Source organism: Hippocampus comes, unplaced genomic scaffold (genome assembly GCF_001891065.2).
Source record: "Hippocampus comes isolate QL1 unplaced genomic scaffold, H_comes_QL1_v1.1 scaffold327, whole genome shotgun sequence".
NCBI lineage: Eukaryota > Metazoa > Chordata > Actinopteri > Syngnathiformes > Syngnathidae > Hippocampus > Hippocampus comes.
Window position 1 is genome coordinate 727,208 of NW_017806221.1, and position 25,654 is coordinate 752,861.

The 25,654-nt window shown below is 41.0% G+C and overlaps 3 protein-coding genes across 20 annotated transcripts in view; 2 read left to right on the forward strand and 1 right to left on the reverse strand.

The window, feature by feature from the left end:
- Positions 1–629: 629 nt before the first annotated feature.
- On the reverse strand, positions 630–5,817 carry LOC109507089 (mitochondrial folate transporter/carrier). Its single transcript, XM_019856256.1, has 7 exons — positions 5,344–5,817; positions 3,381–3,531; positions 3,216–3,301; positions 2,831–2,985; positions 1,597–1,710; positions 1,279–1,424; positions 630–1,166 (listed from the first exon to the last, which is right to left on the reverse strand). Exons 1-7 carry the CDS (start codon positions 5,534–5,536, stop codon positions 1,043–1,045), a joined length of 969 nt encoding a protein of 322 aa, XP_019711815.1. The 5' UTR covers positions 5,537–5,817; the 3' UTR covers positions 630–1,042.
- Positions 5,818–6,246: 429 nt separating this feature from the next.
- dcaf13 (ddb1 and cul4 associated factor 13) lies at positions 6,247–14,507 on the forward strand. The gene is made up of 11 exons (XM_019856255.1): positions 6,247–6,451; positions 6,753–6,952; positions 7,060–7,167; positions 7,263–7,352; positions 7,480–7,635; positions 8,983–9,060; positions 9,144–9,226; positions 10,635–10,799; positions 11,022–11,157; positions 12,855–13,018; positions 13,507–14,507. The coding sequence occupies exons 1-11, from the start codon at positions 6,382–6,384 to the stop codon at positions 13,592–13,594; spliced, it is 1,338 nt and encodes a 445-aa protein (XP_019711814.1). The 5' UTR covers positions 6,247–6,381; the 3' UTR covers positions 13,595–14,507.
- A 668-nt stretch (positions 14,508–15,175) lies between these two features.
- The window catches only part of rims2a (regulating synaptic membrane exocytosis 2a), a 137,658-nt gene continuing 127,179 nt past the window's right edge, over positions 15,176–25,654 (forward strand). For 6 of the 18 annotated variants that reach the window (XM_019856279.1, XM_019856274.1, XM_019856284.1 and 3 more), the window contains exons 1-2: positions 15,181–15,432; positions 15,876–16,061. In XM_019856279.1, coding sequence (XP_019711838.1) covers positions 15,892–16,061 — 170 coding nt within the window. In that variant the 5' untranslated portion in view covers positions 15,181–15,432; positions 15,876–15,891. Of the gene's footprint in view, positions 15,433–15,875; positions 16,062–25,654 lie in introns of all 18 variants that reach the window. The other 12 variants (XM_019856268.1, XM_019856281.1, XM_019856270.1 and 9 more) reach the window with 8 other exon arrangements.

Sequence of the window (25,654 nt, forward strand, 5' to 3'; positions counted from 1 at the left end):
TGACTTTTTTTTTTATATTGCACTTTCAGTGTTAATAAAATCTTTTTAAGCTTTTTCTAAAAGTGAACATACATGCTTTCAATTATATTTCTGCGTTTAGTTAAGCTGTATTTGTTAATACACACACACAAATGGGTAAATCAAAAACGACCTGCACTTTGTGCTGCAGTGCGCGCTCGTGTTTAAGTTCGATTCAATTTTCCCTGCAGGCGGGAACTTGCGTGTCGTGTGATTGCGATCAGGGAATATTTGTTTGATCAATTGTGCCACGTGTTTTATATACACATACATGGGACAGACATGGGTTAAACTAGATGCAAATTTAAATGTAACCATATAAAATAGATATTCAATGACAAAGCGAAGCAGGCTGAATTGAAACAAGATGTTGCTCCAAACAAAAAGAAACAAACAAAAAATAAATCACAGGAAGAATTTTGAGGGTGCATATTTGTTTCTCCAAAGCAGAACTGAGGAAATATAACCTGCTTACGTTGTTCTTTTCTTCTATGAATCAACATGACAATTCAGGCAAGAGTGCAGTTCTATGTTTATAGCAACAACTAAAAGTGCCAGGTATAGAACAGCTACATATATAAATAAAATAGAAATGTGTTTGAACAACATATCCTTTTTTTATTTTATTTTAACATGAAGTGAATTCTTAAAAATGGATAACTTAAAGTTGTATTGATTATCCACAGCGCATCTCATTCTTCAGACAAAATCCTACAAAAATCTAACTTTGACATTTCTAATTTTGTGAAGTCCTTTGCAGACATTTTCACATCTGTGTAAAGACAAAAAAGAAAAGAAACCCAAAAACATTACATCCTTAAGAGTGCAGCACAAATGTGCAGCACTGGTCAGAAATCAATCAACCGCACTGAGAGGTTCAGCAAGGACACTTGAAGCCCTCCTTTTCAGTGCAATATGCACTGAGGTTCATTTTCCGGGTACTGATATTCTGACTGGCCATTCAGTCACTCTTGCTGTGTTTGGCACCTACGCAATTGTGTATCCTGTTTACTGTTGGACCTCGCTAACTTGGGCCAAGGAGGAAGCGGGAGACATTCTCATAAACTACAAATGTAATGCAGCAGGCTGGAGTGACACGAATCAGGTTCGGGATGATGCCTTTGTAGAACCCAGGGGCGCCTTCATTCCTGCAGTGGGATCAGTGAGAGTTACACACGCCATCTTTCTCATCCACTCAGCGATAGGTCAGACTTGACTTGTAGAAGGCATCACTGTTCTGACCAAGCCACGCTAACATACCTCCAGGTCCGTCTGATGACATCCACAACACCGTCATATCTGTTGTGCTGGTCTTGCAGTCGAGCTCGCACCACTTGATATGGGTACGTCGTAGCCACAGCAAATAATTTGGACAGTGCCGCCATCGTGATGTATTCCAATGCATTCTGTCGAATGGGTCGGAGTGATCGAAGAAGCAAGAAAAGTCTCAGCGAGTGAGTCATACGACATACAAAGTCCATCAACTGTGGTCTACCTCTGAGTCAGCTGAAAGGTGTGGGGTGCTAATAACTCAGTTGAGGCTGTCTGCGGCTCACGGGGTTACCGTAAATGACTCACCAGCTTTGTGTCTGAAGGAATTTTCTTGTATTTACTGTAGTCTCTCTTGAGCTGCTCGTAGGCCATGAACTGCAGCGCACCATGGGATGTTCCAAAGAGACCGGGAACGTAACCCTTTAAGATTATGCCTTGTAAGTAATTTGATTGACTTTCTCAAACGTCATCTCACAGCAAAACACAACATGCAATACTTGCTGTCACAGGGGAATTTGAACTAATTATCAAAACGCAGAGAATATAAAACAGTGAATACACCGACTGACATGATGACCAACTGCACATCTAATATCTTTGGTTACTGACTCATCTAGCTAGACAGTGGAGTTAAGATACTGTATGACTCTTCGTATGATTCAATACAGTTCTACACCACTGCAAACTAACACACTGAACAATGCAGGTTAATTCAATATAAAGTGAAAACAGATTTGTTTCCAAATAGGTCATACATGTTTGAAGATAATGGATTGACTGCACAAAGCACAAATTATCATACACAGAAACGAATTAATTTGGAAGGTGAGCCTCCTTGGAAGTTACCATTGTTTTCATGGCGTGTGTATACACGACAACTGCATGATTTTTCACAATTTTGAAGCCTCATTTTATATCCTTGGCAACGTTGTTATGGAACTTGTTACAAGTGAAATGGTCAAAGTTATGGCATATTTTGTTGTATTTAACTGTGTAGACCTGTTTATAATCAATCATGATAAATCAATAATTGGTCTGTATAGACAAAAAAAAAGACGATTTCTTCATTTGTTGTTTTTTAATTGGCTTTATTGTGTATTGACTAATGTGGTAGGCCACATTTATGTTATTCATGGTTGTTATTACTTATATTATTAGCGCTTAATACTTATATTATTAGCGCTTAGTGAAAGGTGATTTCAAAAGTTTGCATTTGGCCAATTCAAAAGCAAATGATGCGGTGATGTAAATAAAATTGTTTTCCATTATAATTTAACGACAGGACAGTGCAACAAAACAGCTATTGACTGGCCTGATTCTTACAATGTTCAGTGGAGTGAACGTTGGCTTGTTTAAGAGATTATCAGAAAAAAAAAAAGGGCACCACAAAAGTGTAGTATTGTTGCCCTCTAGTGGTGATTATGCAAATAGCAGTCAAATGTACTGTGGTAGTCGCATCCGTTCTGGGTTTGCTTGGAAATATGATCGTAGATGGTACTGGCTACATTAACAATGCCTTGTGGCAGAGTTGAAGACTGACCTTGTAGAGACCAGACACCCCTTCAGTGCGGTAGATCTTGAACAAGGCATCCAGCATCCCCTTGTATTGTTTACTGGTTGAGTCAGAACTGTACTGCAATACAAGCCTGGTCTTGGTCACCCAAATGGGGTTTGTTATGGTGAGCGTTAGAACGCCTGAAGCGAGAGGAACACAGATGACATCGTATGTGCAATTATGACATGCTTTCCAGCTGTTCAACTTCACAGAAGGACGTTTTGAGATGTCAAACTTAATTTGGGCAGGGTGAGAGAAGTTACTGTACATGTGGAGCAAAACAAAGTCAATACAGATCAGCATTGCCAGTGATTACTGTTCAAGCAAAAAGGTAGTGTGTGAACACACATACAGGATAGTTTAAACGAACCTGCTTCGGCTGCAGACACCAAATGTTCGGTAGCACTCAGTTCCGTATGGCGGCCTTCCTTTACGTAAGCTTTGATTGCATTGTAGCTGTGGATGAAGCAGTGTGTCATGGTACAAAAAAAAAAAAAAAGGTCGGGTAAACAAACAAGTAAACGAACAGACTTACAAGAAAAAGTAGAGACCCCAAGAGGCACCAGCACCCCACACATTGGGTGTTACTCCTTGATAGAGTCCTCTCAGTCCTTCCTGGTGCCACACACTCTTCATGCAATGCAGTATACCATTATACTTGGGTCTCAATTCCAAACCATCACTCACTGCAGCAAAAATATATGAAAGTGTATTTAGTCTTTGCAAGTGAATGGGCCATCATGGAAAACAATCACAACACTCATAAACGTTTGTTTTAATGTTTTATGCCGATAATCGCCAAATAATATTGAACACAGGGGTTTAACAGTTTAACCTTGACTACATTAATGATAACACGGTGGCTTTACTTAAAGCTACTTGAATTCTATTGAATTAACAACTGTTGGAGCATTGATTAAATATTTGACATCCAGCTTCAGGTCATTTACCTCGTATGCTCTTTTTGTTCATTTCAGTGCACTAGTACAGTGATTCTCAACCTTTTTTCAGTGATGCACACCCTGTGAATCCCCCCCACCGCTCCCCCCAATACACTCTAATCAACGCAAAGCATTTTTTTGGTTGTGAGAGAGAGAGAGAGAAAGAGAGAGAGAGAAAGAGAGAGAGAGAGAGAGAGAGAGAGAGAGAGAGAGAGAGACTTAAAACAGCATGCTGTGCCGTCATGGTCTGATTTATTAAACTTTAGAACTTAATTTGCGTCGTGGTATCTCTTTCACTATTTGGAAATAAAAATACTGGATATAACAAAAAAAGCAAATGAATACCGGTAATTGACTTGTATATAAATAAAGATTTGTCCACATAAAAAGTGACCTCCTCTGGGATCATAATAAAGATTTGTTCTCAAAAAGAAATCTTAATTTTAAATAACATTTTCAAGTGATTAACAGGTGATGCTAGGTGGCATATGGCTGGATCCAACCATTGGGTCAGACTCTGGGATTTTAGGATAATGCAATTAAATAGTTCAATGAATACAACGTTTATTTTATGGGGTTATATTTTTCTGAAATACTGTATATTCATAGTTTAACAATTATTTTTGAAGGATTTTTTTCATGGATTCTAGGTTTTAAATAGATTTGAAAATGTCACGTACCTCCAGGGGATACACTGCCATTTGAGAACCCTTGCACTAGTAGAACCACGATTAAACATTAGTCGAATGACTGTGTCTTAATAACACGTTTTTCCACTACAGTGCCATTTTTGGCCTGCTGGTGTCACGGTAAGGTAGATATCAATGATATCAAATAAAAACGCAATGGTTTTGATGTCCTTGATATTAAATAGGTGCACAAACAGCTTTTAATAAATACATTCAGTACTCATGATATTGTTTTAGATTTTTAAATGAGTATTTTTTAACTGAAATAGAAAACTATATAAGAAAAAAATGCTGATCATTTTATTGTAATACAGTATTGACAGTATCCAATAGTTTAGAGCAGTGGTTGTTAACCTTGTTCGAGGTACCAAACCCAACCAGTTTATATGCACATTCACCGAACCCTTCATTAGTGAAAAATAAAAATATGATTATTATTTTATTTTTATTTTTTTACGAATTCAAGACATTAAAAAACGCATTTATTAAAAGAGAAAAAGTAAACAATTAGTATAAGTATAAAGTATACGTTTTTTAATTGTGCACAAAATGAACCAGCCAGTGATGACCAAGCAGGCGTGTCATAACTAATTGTCATGTTGAGTCGGGTGTGTCTTAACCTCCATGGCAGAGGTTCTGTCGAACCCCTGAGACTGATTCACCGAACCCCGAGGGTTCGATCGAACCCAGGTTAAGAACCACTGGTTTAGAGTATGTTGATATAAGCACCGAACCCCGAGGGTTCGATCGAACCCAGGTTAAGAACCACTGGTTTAGAGTATGTTGATATAAGCACCGAACCCCGAGGGTTCGATCGAACCCAGGTTAAGAACCACTGGTTTAGAGTATGTTGATATAAGCACCTCACCTGCAAACCTGATTTTGACCAGGTCGAGAGGATGAAGCACCAGCGTTGACACAACTCCTCCGCTTAGTCCTGCCACCAAGTTTTCTACCTTCACACGTTTGAAAACCTGCAGGACATGTCCGGCGAATGACACAGCAGGGCCCGGTTTGCCATCACTAACGCCGACGGTGCCGTGATCTGGGCCAGCGCTCATGTTTACCTATTTTTGTCGTAGCTCGCAAAAGCTAACTGCGTTTACAGCACGTGATCACAAGTCTCCAATGAGTCTATGAGGTAAATCATAGTCTTAACTCTATTGTCGTCACGGTGTTGCTGCGATGTAACTTCTTTGAATGTCTCATTGTGAATCCACGCTAAGTCGTGACCCACGTTTTTGACATGTGGCGTCAAATACGACTGAAAGGTACATTACCCAACCATATGTCAAGTAGCCGCCGCTGGTCGACCTTGGTAGGAGGTTCAAATGAGCTGACGTGATATTGTAGTACTTCCGATTTTTGAATTTCAACTTAAAACATAATTTGAAAACACAACGTAAATAATGGCCACCAAGGTTATTTAAATTCCCTTGGTCGACATTGACATAAATCCTTTTGATGACATTTTGTAAAACCGTGGTCTTATGGGTCTATAAATCTGTCATTTGAAAATCACATTGCTTAATTTTGACTTGAAATTGGTAACCTGATGCAGGTTTTTAATTACCGCTGTGTGGTCATATGTCTCCCATACCTTTCTCACAATTGCTGAATTTCAGCGGTGGGTTATGTACAAGCATACTAAACGCTGTTTAGGAAACAGATGATACGGAGCAATACGAGGTAACGTGTTCACTTTCCGGATATGTCGACTACAACTCTAGTACACGCCTTCTCTGACGTAACCAGAGGACAGGGATTGTCATCCCATAATGCATCGCAGTTTCCCGAAACGGATGTTTCCAAACCGACACATGGGCTGCAGTTTTAGTGATTATTTGAATGATTCATTCCCTAACCAAACGCAAGTGTATTTTAACATTATTTTTTTCACATTAAGATGAAAGTAAAAGTACTTTCGAGGAACCCGGACGACTACGTCCGGGAGACCAAACTGGATATTCAGCGTGGTAAGTAAAGTAAACCTGGCTAGGCGAGCTGCTAACACTAGCCATTTTGGTAAGCATAATGCTGTTCTTAAGTCCGATTTTTATAAGAAGTCATTGGATTTTGCACCTCTTGTTTAATAAAATACATCAACAATAAAATATTTTTTACCGCATGTGAATTGCATGATAGAAATCTGCTGTTTAACCTGAAGTGTAATTATATTGTATTTTGCTAGTCACTAAGGTGTGCATGTGTCGGGTGAGCACCAAAAAGATTTGATGCACCGTATTTATTGCTTGACATGTCAATCGTTGTTGCCAGTTCCCAGAAACTATGACCCTACACTTCATCCATTTGAGGTGTGCAGAGAATACACCCGGGCCCTTAATGCCACTAAACTGGATAGGGTGTTTGCAAAGCCTTTCCTGACCGCATTGGATGGACACAGAGATGGTGTGAACTGCATGGCCAAGCACACCACGAGCCTATCCACATTGCTGTCTGGCTCTTGTGATGGGGAGGTAATTACTCAATAAATATTTTTAAAATTATTGTGTGCGTTGAAATGTGTGTGTTGTTTGCACAGCTGTGTGGCAACACTCAAAAGTCTGTTTAATTTCATCCCTAGGTTAAAGTGTGGAATCTCTCCAAACGTGAATGCCTCCGCACCATTCAAGCCCATGAAGGATTTGTCCGTGGAATGGTTGTTCGCTTCTGTGGAACTTCGTTCTTCACGGTGACTGGTACTTTTATCATGCAAGAGATTCACTATTTACTTCTTCCCCATCAGTCTTTGTATTTCAGTGCTAACAGAAATGTTCTATTTACCAGGTTGGGGATGACAAAACAATCAAACAGTGGAAAATGGAGGCCCCAGGTTATGGTGAGGCTGTGGAGCCACTTAATACAATTCTGGGCAAGGTATGTAGAGCAGGAACCCTTTGGTTATTTTTAGTAATGGACCATTGTGCTCTTAATGGCGTATGGATATACAAATGGACAAAGTTCAGTAAAATTGTCAAGTGAAAAGAGTATTCGTCCATTGCAGACAGTCTACACAGGGCTTGCCCATCATCAGAAAGAAGGTGTGTTTGCAACATGTGGCCAGCAGGTGGACATCTGGGACGAGCAAAGGAGCAGCCCCATCCGTTCTTTCACCTGGGGTGTGGACAGCTTTAGCTCTGTCCATTTTAACCCAGTGGAGGTGAGCCGATGCATCAACTAGCACATCAAGTTTATCCTAATTCTGTCACACGGGGGAAAATGGTTTCCAGTAATGGGTGCATACATGCTCGTCAGGGAAGTTGGATCGTTGAGAAAGCAGTATTTAGTATTAATATCCTTTTGACTTTTCCACATTTCGTGATGTTACAACTACAGACAAATGTATTTCGTTGTGATATTGTGATAAACCAACACAAAGTGGTACAAGGTCGTGAGGTGGTAAGAAAAATGATACATAGTTTCCATTTTTATTTTTACTCATTTAATCCCACCCATTTCCACTGGAGCAAACCCCTCAATCCTAGCCGTTTTACTGCATTTTGACTGATTTGCAGGGCCCACAAATTATTGTGTTCTTGTTGTGATATAAACATGCAGCGTACCAAAAGAAAGATGAGACTCTCCTCTTTCAGCTGAAAAGAAAAAGTTTGATTCTATCTTTTTCCGTTCTCCAGCAATCAGTATTAGAAAATAGCTAAATTTCATCAGATTTCCATTTTACTTTACACATTCTAATTCATGATTTTTTTTGAAGGGGAAGTCAACCCAAAGAGTTTCTTTACAAAATATGTTATATGCAACCCTACTTGTAGAAACACGGCATTCTGATTCATATTTTGTTTGTGGAATATGAGTTAACGCATATTCCATAAACGCAATGTGAATCAGAATGCAGTCTTGAGACTAGTGGAGGCGCATAGAACATATAACCGTAAAGAACATTTTTCGGGGTGACTTTCCCTTTAAAGAGGAAAAAAAATAACGGACCCATTGTGGAAAGTAATTGCTAAGTAAAATCTAATAACTGGTTGTGCCACCATTCACAGCAAGAACTGAAATCAGCTGTTTGTGCTACATGTTGAACAGTGTTTTGCATTGCAACGAGTATATATTTTAGATTTATGAAAAAAATGTGACATAGGTGGTTCTGGACCAACATCAGCGGTGTGCTTTTTTTCAATTTGACCGTGATTTTGAAAACCATTATAAGATGGAGGTACATGGGTTCGCAAACTTAGAAAGGCATTCAAAAGGCGTCGTTTTGTCATGAAAATTCTTGCAGGTATGTATCGATCGGGGTTGCCCGGCCTTCCTGGCTATCAACTTCCTTGCTGTTATTCGGTTGGGACTTTTGGTTTGACTTCTCTGCCACAGCTATCTTCAGGGCGAGGCTATATGTTTGTTCTCTAAGTCCAAATGATTTTGATTTGTGTCACGTGTAGGTGTGATGGTGTGACACTAAACAAAGTGTCGGAATGGTATATGCTTATACAAGATCGTCTCAATACTGTTGTGTTGACCATATTTTATTGGGGTTTTTTTTCAGACTGAACTCCTTGCGAGCTGTGCCTCTGACAGAAGTATCATACTGTACGACATGAGAGAGGCTGCTCCGCTAAAAAAGGTATAGTGATGCCACACCCTAGCTACAGTTTTCAACCCTTTTTACCCTTTGCAAGAATATATTATCTTTGTTTCTGTCTTTAGGTTATCATGACAATGAGGAGCAACACCTTGTGCTGGAATCCGATGGAGGCCTATTATTTCACATCTTGTAATGAAGACTATAAGTGAGTGAACCGATGAGACCTTCAGATAATTCTAATTGTACAAATCCAATTCTCATTAAGTTCGGACGTTGTGTGAAACATAAATAGAAACAGAATATGGTGATTTAGATTTAATTGAAGACAGTACAAAAACAAGATGCTTCATGTTCAAACTGATAAACGTTATTGGTTTTCGAAAATAATCATTAACTTAGAGTTTCAATAGGAGACAGGTCTGGACCACAGGCAGGCCAGTCTAGTACCTGCACTCTTTTACTACAAAGCCACGCTGTTGTCAAACGTGCAGAATGGGGTTTGGCATTGTCTTGCTGAAATAAGCAGGGGCACCCATGGAAAAAAAACGTTGCTTGGAGGGCAGCATATGTTTCTTCAAAACCTGTATGTACCTTGCAGCATTAATGGTGCCTTCACAGATGTGTAAGTTACCCATGCCATTGACACTAACACAGCCCCCATAGATGCCAGATTTTGAACTTTGTGCCCATAATAGTCAGGAGGGTTCTTTTCATTTTTGGCACGGAGGCCATAGTGTCCACAATTTCCCAAAGGCAGACTCGGAACACTTTCCAATTCGCATCAGTTCATCTGTGATTAGCTTGAACTCAGAGAAGCCGGCAGCGTTTCCGGGTGTTTTTGCTAAATGTCTTTTGCTTTGCATAGGAAAGTCTTAAGTTGCACTTATGGATGTAGCGCTGAACCAATTTACTGACATTGGTTTTCTGAAGTGTGCCTGAGCCCATGTGGTGATATCCCTTACACACTGATGCCGGTTTTTGAAGCAGTGCCACCTGAGGGATCAAAGGTCACGTGCATTCAAAGTTGCTTTTTGGACTTGCGTGTTGATTTCGCCAGATTCTCTGAACCTTTTGATGGTATTATGGACCGTAGATGATGGAATTCTTAATTCCTTGCAATTGTATGTTGCGGAACATTGGCCTTGAACTGTTGGGACAATTTTTTTTCTCGCAGTTGTGCACAAAAAGGTGAACCTCGCCCCATCTCTACCTGCGAATGCCTGAGCAATTCAGGGAAACTTCTTATATCCCAAATCATGGCACCCGCCTATTCCTAGTGAACCTGTGGGATGTTCCAAAACAGGTGTTTGAAGAGCATTCATCAACTTGAGAACATGTTGCAGCCATAAAGTTCTAAGTTAATGATTATTTGTTAAAAACAATAAAGATGATCAGTTTGAACATGAAATATAATGTTTTTGTAGTGTTCAATTAAATATAGGTTGAACATGATTTGCAAATCACTATTTTGTTTTTACTTAGGCGAAACACAATGTCCCAATTTCATTGGAATTGAGTTTATATTATAAAATGACACATTTTTTGACACACTGTTGTTCTTTGACGACAATTTTTTGACAAGCTTCTTAACGTCTCTGTGTCTGTCTCTGCAGTCTTTACACGTATGATATGAGATACCTAAACAAGCCGGTCATCGTACACGTTGATCACGTGTCTGCGGTGCTGGATGTTGACTATTCCCCTACTGGCAAAGAGTTTGTGTCTGCCAGTTTTGACAAGACTATCCGCATCTTCCCCAAGGATGCTGGCCATAGTAGGTCAGTGCCAGCCTGTATTTGTTTCGTGTAATGGCACATCAGATTATGAAATATCAGAAAATGATGTTAAGATGTGCACCTGAGATCAAACTGTTGACAAGTGGATTTCAAAATAACGTAATTTGATGAAAATTGTATGCATGTTTGACTGTTTCATTTGCTCATTGACTCTGCACCTCAACTATTTAGCACCTTTTCTTCAACATGTCTTTCTCCAACCAGGGAGGTCTACCACACCAAGCGCATGCAGCATGTCATCTGCGTAAAGTGGTCGTCCGATAACCGTTACATTTTGAGTGGATCGGATGAAATGAATATCCGTCTGTGGAAAGCTTCCGCATCTGAGAAATTGGGAGTTGTAAGTAGCACGTTTTGTCCTTGTCCACAGTAACAATGAGAATACCACCAGTAAGACTTTTTTTTTTAACTTAAAGTTGGCATCCACTCCAGAAAGCACACTACACACCTTAACACTCAGCACTTCAGTCTTCCTCAAATGTCAGAGATGTGCCAAGACCCTCCGATTTATTACCTGACTCATTAGATAGTTGCTTTTGACAACACACCCACCTTGGCTATGTCAGGAGATTCCAAACGTTCAGATTTAGGGCAGGCTCTCTCTTATTAAGCGAAATCTACCAGTAGGAGTATATTCAAAAAGGAATGCAATCACCTGTGTAGTTTTTTGACAAAACACTCAAGAATGGTATGACTTCGGCACTCACATTTTTCCAATACATTGACCCTGTCAGACAGTGCAGTCTGCGGTCAAAGAAGCAGGTGCCGTAGTTTTGTTGCCCTCATTTGTTGAATGAAGCTCCTTTATTAGCCGTTGACATGTTGTAGTGTTTTGAACACAGTTACGGCTTCATAATAATGATCAATGGTGTGCTGCTGTCATTTCCAGCAGCCATCCCTCATTTCAAATCACTTCTGCTTATTCTCCTAATGCTGCTTCCGTTTGGAAAATTGGCTTACTTGGTAGTTGCTATACTGTCGCTGCGTAAGAGAGGATTTATTCACGCCTATTGCACTTAAGAGATCAAACAGGGTCTGCTCCTATCAGCAGTTTAAATCGGCCAATCACTTAGAGCCGACTGCTCGCAACATAATGAAGCATTAACAATTAAGCTGGACCGAGAGTGTCTTTCATTATCAAGAAATACTGAAATGCTGAATCAAGGCATCACAGACAACTTCTGTTTTAGTTCCTGGATTTCACTTTTTTGTGAACATTTGATTTTATGCTGTTTACGTATTCCCTACAACAAATAACTTATTTTTTTAATGGGTAGAATGAATTTCCTTCGGATCAAGTATTTGGCTGTAAATAATAAAGCCACGAATCGTCTTTGAATAGTTAGGACTGAGAACTGACAATATGGAAAGTGGGTTGTTGATGCTAAATTAATGTGATAATCCAAATGATTGCAGTCCATTCCAGCGTCAAATCCATTTCTGGTTTCTTTGTAATTCCAAAAAAACAATTAATAGTCATATATGTAGCATACAGCTTGTGATACACTTGAGTCTCAACTTTGACAGTGGTGAAGTAACACAACAGTGATTTCTATCATTTTCTAATCTTGCTTACATGTTTGATGGCTAACATCCTTCCTGATTTGGCCTCTCACTGCCTGAAACGCATTCATTCGGCAAATTCAGCGTGAACATAAATGGCTTTCAAATTGTATTCTTTGATTAATGTTGTAACCAATCATTGCAAACGTTTCTTTTTTTCTTATCGGATGTATGCTTTTTGACATTTCGAATGTTGTAACCAATCATTGCAAACATTTCTTTTTTTTTCTTATCGGATGTATGCTTTTTGACATTTCTGTTTGGGCTACATCTCAGTATCTTGTGAGCTTATTGGTCAAAGAGACCAAATTGTTACTCACCGCCTGTGCCTGCCTTTCAGTTGTCGTGTTCGGATATTTGCCGTATTGTTGTCATAGTTCACCTCCTTGGTTGTGATTTTCCTCCCTTGATCCAAACCCCGTATTTCTCTGCTGTGCCTCAAATTCTGCTCAAGTCTCCCACAATGTCTTGTAGCTCGCACCCCGAGAGAAGAACGCCGCCAACTACCGCGCTAAATTGAGAGAGAAGTTTAAGCACTTCCCGCAGATCAGACGCATTGCTCAGCATCGACATCTCCCGAAGGCCATCTACTACCAGGCTAAGGAGCTGAAGGCAATGAAAGACGCTCGCCGCAGAAAGTGAGTTCTTATTTACATTCCTGTTTCATACTGGCGACTGCTGGACAGCCATGACGTACGCGTGCATGGGTTATGGTGTCTTGGACTGCTGCCAGGTTATGCCTTTTGTTGTCCCACGCAACCTTGTGGAAAATCCCTCTAATGGGGATCCTCTACCATGATATGTTCTCATCAAGCCTTACACACCCGTTCTCTTTTTGGATGGGGGGATTGATTGTCCCATTTCGCTCTACTGTCACTAAGCCATAGCGCTCTATACTTTTTTTCCCCCTCCACCATAAGTTTCCTCCGAGATCACATCCGTGTGAAGCATAATTTACTTTTTATAGTTACGGTGGTGTTTTCAGAGTACATTAGTGTAGCTGTTAGTAAATTGTTTGATGAATCACTCTTCTCCTCCGGCCTCTTGTTTGATCACCTCTGAATTTTCCAACCCCTATGTTATCACCAGCAGGCTTTTCTCACCATCTTTCGTCCTTCTATTTCAGGGAGAAGAATGTCCGCTCGCACAGCAAACCAGGAAGTGTGCCTGTGTTGTCCGAAAAGGAGAAGCACGTTGTGACTGTGGTCAAATAAAAAAAACTAATGGACAACATCTGGAGATGCATCACAGATACACAGGGTGTGATTAGACTGTTCTCTTTTTGGAATCGTGCAAGCACCCTTTCACCTGATGTTTTTACAAGTCAAAACATCCACATTCTGCCTTTCAAATTCCATTTGATATTCGTCACTTCAATTGTGAAGTGATTCCCAACCAGAGGACCAGAGAGATCATCTGCAGTGCTGTGGGAAATTGTCCGCTTCATTTGTCGGAAAATTATTGTTTATTAATGACATCTGTCTATGCCAACGACATGAAGTGACGGGCGGAACAATTCATTACCTTTTAAAGAACAATAAACTGCATCTACCTGTTGCCATTCATACAACAGAATAACTTATGGCTGTCTCTGAATATATCATCTTTGTGTTAGATTCAACAGCCCCAGATTTCAGACTGAATAGGTAAATTTGTGAGTAAACTGAGAGGAGGTCGTTTTTGCAGTGTTCATACTTTTTGTGACACTTTTGTTTGGTGTTGTGTTGTGAGATTTCTAGCATCAAACTTGTTGCCTGAACCCCCCCCAAAAAAAATGTCAGGAATCACTGCTTTTAAAGCAATCACGATTTACGTTAATGTGATTCTAACCAATGGGTGTGAGTAGACAATCACCTTGAGACCTACATTTATCCATTTCCCACAGTGATTGTCCTTATTTGGGGCAGAGATGAGTGGAATCCATGTTTACCCAAATGAAGCAAAAATGAACAAAATACCAGTTACTTTGTCTTTCTCAATGAGGTAAATCTTTTCGCGGTTATACGATAGAGACAAGCTCGGCATAAGTATTTTGTCTAATATGTTCTCTTAAAATGTTTAGAAATCCTGACATCGAATAGAGATGTATTGTGTTGCATAGTATTGCAATAAATCAATTAAAATCAATTCCAAATTTGTGCTTTTTCATAACTCCCTGGCATGCCTTTGCAAGCTTTCTTCCCAACTTTGATTTGAATGTTGTCATGAGCCAACATGTCAGTGTTTGATTGAAACCGCTTAAGCTACCTGTTGTTTTACTTGGTACTAATTTGCTTACGGGCCTTGTGAGGCTTATCCTTTATCCTCTTAATGCTTTCGTTCAAATCCATCACACACACCTACCTGAGCATGGCAGCATGAGTAATGGTTCTTGAAAATTTGCAGTTTAAAAACACTTTCTATAAAACTGGGAATTGCTTGTGTGTGTGTGTGTGTTGCCAATGAGGTAGTAAACAGAAAATGTAATATGTGCATCAGTGTATAAACCTCCATATACAGGTGTGTGTGTGTGTGTGTGTGTGTGTGTGTGTGTGTGTGTGTGTACACACACACACACACACACACACACACTTTTTTTACACAATACTGTGCGAAGGTACTAGACGTATCTGGCCCATTGTCTTGAGTTATTATTTCGACACGTCGCATAACCATGCTGCTAAAATAAGGCATTGACATGTTCCAGCTGCACAGCGGCTCCACTTCGTGTTTCCCGTGCTGCTTTACGCCTGCTGTCAATGAACATCCTAGCGTCCTCCGTTGATTCTGCAACGCGTTTCCGTCGCTCCGCCTCTTATGCCCTCTCCCCCGCCCCCCATCTCTTTTTACCCCCTCCATCCTTCTCTCATTGCATCCATTTTTGTGCATTTAAGAAATCTCAAAGTGTTACCAATCTGGATGAAAACAGGCCAAACAGTGACAGAGGGGGCACAAGGACTCCGAAACAAACGCGGACGGACCTAACGTGTTTTATTCTGACATGCGAGTGAATCCTTTCTGAGGGATGGCAGCGATGGGTTAGACAGGATTTAACATGACTGCAAAATAAAAGGCAAGACATGCGTTTATTTTTACCTTTTGTTTCTATTTTTGACCCACCCCGTGAACGGGCGAATATTTGCAAAACTACGTGGAGATTTCAGCCTGCAGCGTTCGCTTCTATTCAGGGCATCCATTTCTAATCCCGAGTGCTTTCTCGAGAGCACTAATGTTTGTGTTGATTTCAACCTGCAATAGCCAAGATAGTACCAATCTTCTGCAGCCTCGGCCTACATCCCATAACGCACTCGAAATTCCATCATGAGCTTTTCATAGTAAATATTTTATATTTTTGGACATTGAATTGTGCAGCACATCATCGTCTGCATGAACCGACGTGTCATCTGTTAGCCTCGACGGGCTGCAACTGCACATTCCGAATTTGTTCAGGACATGAAATATTTTTTGTCATAAAAATGCTTTTATCTAATGTAAATTCTTTTCTGGTGTTTGTAGCCACTGTGAGTAAAAGATGTCCGCTCCACAAGGGCCCATGGGTGGTCATGGCCCTGCTGCCACAGCGGCCGGCGCCATGCCGGAGATGCCGGACCTCAGCCACCTCACAGAGGAGGAGAGGAAGATCATCCTCGGTGTCATGGACCGACAAAAGAAGGAGGAGGCGAAGGAACAGTCCATGTTAAAGTAAGGAATTGCTCACTACTGTCACCTCATTCACACTGGTGCTATGGCTGCTAGCTCGGTTGTTGGTAAGCTCCATGATGTGTCGTGGCTCATGTCACCTCTTGACATTAAGCCGCGGTTGAAATAGGCGACGTGGGCTCGATGTTTTTCGCTACAGCCAGTAGCTCTTCCCTCTTTATGAAAAGAAAAATTGAAGATGTTTTAATAGCACGGCATTTTCTCCCTGCTACTTTGTTGTACCGCACTGTGGTGGGTTGCGTGAGCGGCGGCTACGGGCGCCATTTTCATGTACAAACACGCTAAGTTATTTCACCTTTATCCACGAAACGTCATCGGCATTACACAATATGTCACTGGAAAGATAATTTAAGGTGTCCTCTGTGGCGGCCACGTACGCGTGATTGTGTGCACGCCTGCATGGGAGCACACGCAGTCACGTGCGCGCGCCCACACTTCTCCGGTGCACAGATGTCTCTTAGAGCCTTTCAGCACCAGGCGCTGTCCATTGAAGGCTAGTATTTTTTTTTTCTTAAGGCGGACCAGGAGGATTTCCGTCACTGATTCCGTTAACCTTTACCGTGTGAGCCTTAACTCTGCTTATTCGTGGGATATTACACGAGGCTGTCTTGTCCAGGTTATAAACCTCAAGCAGCTTATGCATTGTTAAAAAAATAAATAAATAAATACATATTTACGCTCGGGAATGATGCGTTTAAATGTTACAGCCGCCCCCCCCCCAGTCCTAGTTTCCATTGTACAGTCTAAGGTATCAATACAGTCAAATGTTTCAAAAGTCTGCTTTTACATAGAGCATATTGGCCAGATGTGTTTAGTGCTCAAACGGAATGTTAAATTTGCAATGTCATGGGATTTTTTTTTTTTTTTTTGCACTGCATCATACTGAGATATGTCTCCCTATAGTATAAGGTGATCATAATATAAAAAACAGCATTGAGTATGATGCAGTGCAGCTGTGCTCTGACAGGTTTTTGCCATCTGTACAAAGGTGGCTCTTTTACCAATTTCAGACTGTGCAGGTGTACCAAATGAAATGTTAAGTGAGAGTCAGTAAAACTGTGCATAGTGGCTCGCCTGTGCTCTTTTCCCATTTGCCTCAAAGCTTGCCCAGGGACTTCAGTGTGAGCCCGATCACTACATGCTTTTATGATGCATTAGAGCTGTTGTTTTCCATCACCGGGTAAATATTTGCACTAAGGCAACATTCCTAATGGAACGAAAGTTAGGCAATCCTTACCTAGCGCTACTCAATGAGAAACATGACTCATGTATTCCAAGATCTAGCTACCTCAGCTGCAGTGCTGTGTGCAGTTTGATTCACACAAGCCTTTTTGGCCCACCACTTTTTTTTTTTTTTTGGCCACAGAGCGACATATCCCTACATTCCAGCAAACCCCCAATTGCGAGTGTTTTTCAGATGTACTTTTCTCTAAAGTAAAGGGGATCCGTTTTAGTTTGATAAAGCTTGAATGAACATCTCAGCATAATATTAATTAACATTAGAATTTTGTGTCTGGTGTAGTGAACCCCTGCATACTGCTCATTAAGAGTCCTCCTGCTGTTTGTTTTGTGGCAGGATGCATTTTTCATTATCAAATAATGATGTTTTCATTCAATGTCATTCAGTCAGCCCGTGTTGTCTGTTGTATTGTTTAAGTGGACAAGCAGAATCGTCATGAGTCATCAAATAAGTCAATAGCCACTTTCCTTACCCAGGAATCAGACAAGTATGCATGAACGCAGATACTGAGGCAACATTCATATGCTCATGAGTTGCAATGGATTAGCTTGTCTTTGAGTAATTCGTCGCAATGCCAGCGGTTTCAGAATCAATCACCGACACCGCTCATGTGGCTGGTCCATCTGCGCAGTCACGGTCGAGTCCCACAGCAGCTTGGATGACTTTTCAAGACCGTGGCAGTTTGAACATGAGAGAGGATCCTGGGAGGATGAAGTGATGGAGGATAGAGAGAGAAGCCTTCATCTGCAGGGCTGACCTGCATGAATCAGCTAGGTTCTTCTTACTTAGCAGACCTGCATATGACCATATGACCATGCACATACCTTTTGCACAACGCCATACTCATACAAATACGAGCAGATTATGAAGCACGGTTCCAGTAGTATTTGCGCCATTAAATCTTCTGAAGCTATCAGATAGCTCGGCATTCCATGCATCAATGCCTCGCTGAGCCGAACGGTAATGATGGTTATGGGACCCCCATCCCCCACCCATCCAGACATGGGATGTAATTGAAGCAAGCATCAGCTGCCTGTAATGGGGTGACCCACAGAATGCCCCGGGCGCCACTTTTACTTTCCTCCTCGATCCTGGGGCTACTTCCTGTTTCTGCATAATGGCTAAGAAGCAAAGGAGTGTCAGTTGGTCTGGTTCCCTGGTCTGGTCCCTCTTTCGCCCATGTGATATCAGTCTCTCTATTTCTCTGTCTCTCTACAGTGCTACTTGTGCTGTGATTCAACCAGTGATAAAAAAGATCACTAATCTAGCACATGTTAAACAGTAATGTATTGTCAAGGTATCATATTGGCATAACCTGACCCCTTTGACACTTTTCATGAGTGCTCCAGTGGATCTGCTTCCTGCTGGTCAAGGATCATAAGGATTCAAATCCTTTGCTCAGGACCTCCTTTGAGGTGTTAAATATTACGTTTGTCTGATAGAAGGGATTCCCCGTCGAGTGTAGCTATTGTAGGGCGCTGTAGTGTCGCATGATCTGTGACCGAGTTGCATGAGACACACGTGATGAGAAGAGTTGTTTTCTATAACGTTTGGAAGAGTCATAGAATTACTGTGTGGAGGTATAAAACACAAATTGTGTAACATTAAAACTTAATATTGACATGAAAGTTTAATGTTTGCGTCTACCAACAAAGCAAAACTAGCAGCAAGTGTGTGTGTGTGTGTGTGTGTGTGTGTGTGTGTGTGTGTGTGTGTGTGTGTGTGTGTGTGTGTGTGTGTGTGTGTGTGCGTGTGCGCAACTGTGTACAACAGCCATGGCTTAACTTTGTGACAATAAATTGCAAGTTGGCATAGTGCAACACTTCCAATAAGATTATATTGTGTAAAGGAGTGTACACGACATGACTAATCGTGTACATTTTGTAAAAGTAACAGAGTGCCCTGTCTTCAAACTATACATGCTCCCTCCGTTTCCGACCTACAAGCACCACTCTGAAGTGAGAATCAGATCAGTAATACAATAAAATATGTCCGCTTCCAAAAGTGAGGCAGACAGCAGGCACTTTTTTTGTGCACAACTCAAGTCTAGTGTAGCGCTCAGTCTTAACTGTGTGTACGGATGGAATTTTTTTCTTTTGGTTGTTTGGGGGACTGGCACAGCTAGAAAGGGTTGTTTACAGCGTTCTGTGCCGTTGCGGTAGGGAACGCAGCCAAGTTGTTTGCCATCCAATGGAAACGGCTCCCCCTTAAATTAAGCGCAGGAGAGGTGCGCGGTTTACATGGTGGAAGGACTCATTGGGGAGGTGGGGGGTGGGGGGGCGGCTCCATCCATGAGATTGGCATACACAAGTGCCTTAAAAAGGAAGTGCAAGAACATCTCTACTTGCGGGTGATATCTCATTGACGGCTGTGGAGTGGGCATTTGGAAACTGCCTTCTAATCACGATTGTGCTTCCGTTCAACGTTTGCTCAAAAGCAAATAACCAGTGAACATGAATGTTTTTGTTCTTGTTTTTTTTTTAATAAAAAAAAATAAATATTTTTATTTCAAGTGAGTATGTATGACTAAATTGTGTTCTTTGATATCTGCACACCAACTTAGCCGATCAGCAGGGAGCTCAGTAACATGTTTTAAGTACTTCAGACATATGTGTAAATGTATTTTCATGAGGTTTTCTCATGACAAAGTGTAACCCCTACCATTTGAAATAAAAAATCATAACATTTAAATTCACCTGTTTGATATTAATACTGGTTCAAAATAGTAACCCTGTGAAAAACTTGTTGTAAAGTACATACAAAGCATGTTTATGGAATTGAAATTCATTGAGAAGTTCAGAAGGTGGCACGGTGGTCGAGTGGTTAACACGTCGACCTCACAGTGCAGAGGTAATGGGTTCGATGACGGGCTTCGGCCTCCCTGTGTGGAGTTTTCTCCAGGTACTCCGGTTTCCTCCCACATTCCAAAAACATGCACAGTAGGTTCATTGAACCCTCTAAATTGTCCCTACGTGTCAGTGTGAGTGCGGATGGTTGTTCGTCTGTGTGTGCCCTGTGATTGGCTGGCAACCGGTTACCCCGCCTACTGCCCGAAGACAGCTGGGATAGTCTCCAGTACGCCCATGACCCTTGTGAGGATAAGCCGATTTGAAAATGTATGGATGTATGGATGAAAAGTTCAGACAACACACTAAACTAAAGCAAAACATTATAGTATACAGTAGATGTTTATCCATCCATCTATCCACCCATCCATCCATTCATCCATTTTCTGAACCATTTTACTGTTTCTAAAATCAAACAATCTGTGAGTTAATAATGCAAAAAGCCAATGTTTGTTTCCAGGCATTTTGGGTTGGCTAGTGGGCCTGTCTACCTCTCCAGTAGTTACACCACCGCACTGAGCAGCAGCAAAATCATCTCCACATTTAAAACCAAAACAGGAGCATTCTGTCCTAAGCTGACCTCGGCGTCACTTGTTACCGAATGATATGTGATTGGTTGAAAGCAAGGAAGTGACAGATGAGAAAGAACTTCTTCTCTTCTCCTGCCTTGCCACCCAGTGTAGAAAGTTAGTCTTCTGAAAGTTAGTGCTTCATTTGGGATTTGGGCAATCACAAGATTGCATTTCTAGCTACAACACACTTTTCTTGTGCTCCGTTTCTCTTGCTGTCTGTGTTGGTTGGAGGTCAGTGGGTTTCTCAGTCAATGCTATTAATGACTGTGTTAGTGCTGCTGATGTTGCAATTAAAACATCGCAAACTGTTGAAATACTTTTCTGAGGTCGAAATGAAATGCTTTGGCTTTGAAAAAGCCATGCACAATATGTGACTGATTACGAATATATGTCCAGGGCTTCGAGACTTCAGGCTCTCCTCGATTGCAAAAGATTTGCAACAATGTATTGAAAAGTGACATCGGATTTAGGCTTGTTAATTTGTCCAGTTGTTTTTGGTCCCTTAAAAAGGTGGAGGCACATATAAAATGCGTTGTAAATTTGAATTTGGATTTAGGATTTAGTTTGACTCTTAAACAGTTTAACCAGATGTATCATACTGATTATGGTTTGTTCCGATTCAGAGCCTGAAGTTCTCGGTGTGGGTGCATAGGGTGCGAAGAAAAGAAAAGGACAGAAGAGGGAAAGGCAAGTGGAAAGTTTGGCAGTGTAGCAGCGAGTAGAGGAAATGAGAAGAGAAAACAAGAGGAGAGACATTGACGTCCGAGATGCTATCAGGTCTCGTTGCTGATATGACAGCCTCAGTCCCCACTGACAAGCATCAGCCATCTCCCATAGCATGCTTGGCACATCAGACTTCATTGTCTTGCAGGCTTTGTTCTAAATAACATCTGCACTCGTCAGCATAGAATTTATTCTCATCTAGGCTCTTATCCCTCGAACAAAGTTTGAAGGGATTTTCCTGCCCCCACCCCAGGTGCTGCAGTTCGAAATGCCCTTGGCAAAACATGACTGTCAAAAAATGTTTTGCACTGACAATGAGTACATGGACAATGTTATACGACTGTATATGTGGTTCTGTATGATCCTATGAAAGCCATGACAGTTTTCCTTTGTACCGCTTGTGAGTTGATTGACAGAACCTCAAGTCACTGATGGGGAAGCAGTTCACTCGTCTGTCTCCCACGTAGGTGGAGAGGGTTCAGTCCCCACTTAGTGGTGCTGCTGCGAATGCGGGTGACAATTGTTGCCCGTGTCAAATTGTTCCCTGTGATTGACTGGCGATGATCAATGTGTCTTCCCTATTTATTAGGAGGGGATTTATGAGTTTACAGGTTCTGAGTATTGAGCTTTTTCTCTTTCTAGAGCTGGCTTGTTGCATGTGAGCGTGATACTCTGCACACAGCATGCGTTTTTCACTCATCATTGAGATAAGCATCGCCACATTCAGTTCGCTAAGCAGTTTTGGGGAATGATTTGACCTTTGTGTCCCAACTAACTTGCTTTAAGGTGAACATTAATGTGAAAATTAAATCAATATTTTACTGTCATGATAAACTGTCATTTTTGTGATCAGAGCACTGTTGCAAAAACGAGGAGATTGGCATTATAGATCCGTACTAATTACTTCAGTTGTCTTTAAATAGGTGACTGAGAAATGCATTAAGAAGACTGATCTTTCCAAGCTATTCTGAACCTCGAGGAAGCTGAGCGCTCCTGAGCGTTCCTCTCAAAAACATTAAAAATGAATTCACCAAAAGACAGATTTTTGTTGTTGTTGTCACCCAGCAATTGAAAACTAAAGATGTAATTTCAACACACCAAATGTTTAACATAGTTTTCTGAGATAATCCCGTTTGAGTTGGTTTAATGATGTTTACTGTCTTTATTATCAGAACACGAACCAGAATACACAGTGAAATGTTAAAATTTTTCGAGTGGAACAGACGCATGGAACTGTGTTTTCTACACTGAATAAGAAAAGAAATCCTTTTGATTTACTTAAAGAAAAAACATAGGTTGCACTTCATGAAACATTGACATTGATTAACATCGCTCATCGGATTATTTTGGAGGAAAAGAGGGGACATTTGTCAGTTTATCAAATTTTAATCAGGTGCAATTACAATTAAATGCAGTGTTTTGTCTCTGTACGTTCTGGTCCTGCAACTTTTTTTTTTTTTGTCTAAGATGAGCGTAAGCTAAAGTGACAGTTTTTAGAGCTTTATCATGGTGTCAGGTCATCTCAAGCGTCGGGTGCTTATTTCTATGTGAACTAGGACAGGATTTTGGGGGTATAAAATGAATGAATGCATGAAGGAAGGAATGACAGAGAAAGTTCATGTTTTACATCTGCTCATCATAATTTATAAGTACAGCTCATCCCAGGTAACACTGAGAATGCTATTAGCTAATCTGTGCTTCCAACAACACTCACCCTCAGCACAGCGGCACTGGCTTTGACATCATAGCCCTTGATTTTTGTAGTCGGTGTAGCTGCTCTCACACTTAAAAACTGGCACATCTTCATTTTCCCGTCTGTTTTGGAATTTATTTGTGCCGGAGCCGGAATCAAACTATGTACCGTGAGGCCGACGTGCTAACCAGTTGAGCACGGGGCCCGCCATGGCCCAGTACAAATTTCATAAATAAATACAACGTAATGAACACGTTCTTGCTTTTTTTAATCTTCAATATTCAGAGTTATATCTACTTGAATTGATCAGTCATTGAGCTTTCATTCATTACTTTTTAAAAATCATTCCACAAGGAATAGCTTGGACAAGATATGAAGCTCAGAAAATGTCAAATGCTAAATATGCAGTTTTATACTGAAAAAAACATAACATGCAAAAAAAAAACTACACTGAAGTATTATTTTCTTAAATAATGCAGTTACTGTTAAAATGTGAAATAATAAATCGTCATTGAAGCTTATTTTGAATTAGAATATATCATGAATGTACATGGCCAGTCCCAGTTCTGGCCGGGCCTTCACAACATGAGTCATCCTGGCCTGACAGGGTTACCGCTCAAAACGTCTTAATGTAGGACCTTGCATCATCCACCCACGGAGGTCTGCTTGCAGGTCCTGAGAAATGTACTTGTATCCTCTGAGCTACCCCAAGACTCCAGACTCAAATTAGTCTCTTCTTGTGCGACACTATGCCAAGGTCTGTCATTGTGCCTCTTGCACAAGGTATTTAAAGGCGATGCGAGGAGCCATTTTGATTGGCAGCACATCAAGTCATCTGTGTTCACGGCCACAAAATGCGTAAAACACCTTTTTGAAAATCCGGCATGCTGCGACTGCTTGCAAGGTCTAATCTGTCTCTGTGCAAATATAGACTGCACCTTGTCCTAGACTTGTGCTGGGCATGAACATAGAGCCCATAGTGTTTGCAGTGCATGTACTCCAACCGCTGCTTGAAAATAACCACACTTCGCCCAGCCGACCTGCAAAGTCACAGGCAGAGAAACTTGGCACTGAGGCAGTACGATGTAAATTATGAACACCGGTTGGTCCCATTCTGGCAAATTTCCGAAGAATTTGCCGACAGATGCTTTTCAGAAATGGGCGGCTGACAAAAAACATTAAAACAAAACAAAAACATTATTATACTTGGTTTGTGTAGTTTCATGCGTAAGGGTGGGCAGGCATGTAGAGAGTGACTACCGAAGCAAGTAATACTGTAGGTTTTTTCCCTTATATTTATATATTTTGTACATATATATTTATTTTGTACCCAATTATTGTTCTTCATTGAGGTCTTGGTCTTGGTGAAATTGCAGTGTTGTATTGCCTTAAAATGAGGATGTGGCATCCATATTTCATTTATCAAATACTGTATACGAAACCCTAACGTTGCATTGGTTTGTCATTGCAATGCACTTTGACACTTAGAGATGATATATTTTTATGTTTGAGTGTTACAGAGTTCTTTACATTGCGTATTGAATAGATGCAAACTACTTGACGTCAGTGACTTTTGTGTGATTGAGTTTATACATCCAAATGCTGTGTATCCTAAAATGTTTAGTCCATTTTGTCATCAGTAAAAACATCACCTCGAGGGACCGATCGGCCCATCATAGTAATTTCTTCAGCACAAGAGGCAATTTTTTAACACCTACTTAAGAGCAGATGATATCAATGTCTAATAAGACCTGGGTTAACATGAGCAGCGAGCATAACAATACAATTCCACCATCACCATTGAATCCCCTCAACAGGCTCCCTGGAGGTAAAAGTGCCTTGTGAGGAATATTTACAGTCAGTGTATGTGGCTAATTGTGGGACATGTGATATGAGGCCGGACTGCAGAACAGTCCACCCATCCGACCTCAGAGGGAGATGAGTGCAGTTCCCAGTCCGAATGTCTAAACAGGCCCCAAGGCGAATGGGGAGCAACCCCCAATGCCGCAACACAGTAGAAAGAGGAAAGAGGAGGCGGGAGACGAGGAGGGTTCGAAGAACGACAGAAGAGCCCTCCTCAAGCAATCTCCATTCATGCCAAAGGCAAGGATCGGCACCCCCAGGGGCCAGCTGGCACCCACAGACTGCACACGAGAAGGACAACACACAAAACAAATATTGCGTTTAACTTGGAAATTATTTTGCCATGTATGATATGTATAACTTTATGTGGTTGATGCTGTATGTATATTTTCATATCAAAAGACTATACAGTACTGTTTTTTTTTTTCATTTTACTGTCTATTACGGCATATGGTATTGTGTAGAAAAACACACACAGGCGCACAATCAAATGTCTGGCTGTGTGTGTCAGAGAGCTGGTTTATTTACTAGTGGTAGTTTACACAAAGCTTTGATCTCTTCACTCGTGTGTGTGTGTGTGTGTGTGTGTGTGTGTGTGTGTGTGTGTGTGTGTGTGTGTGTGTGTGTGTGTCTGTGTG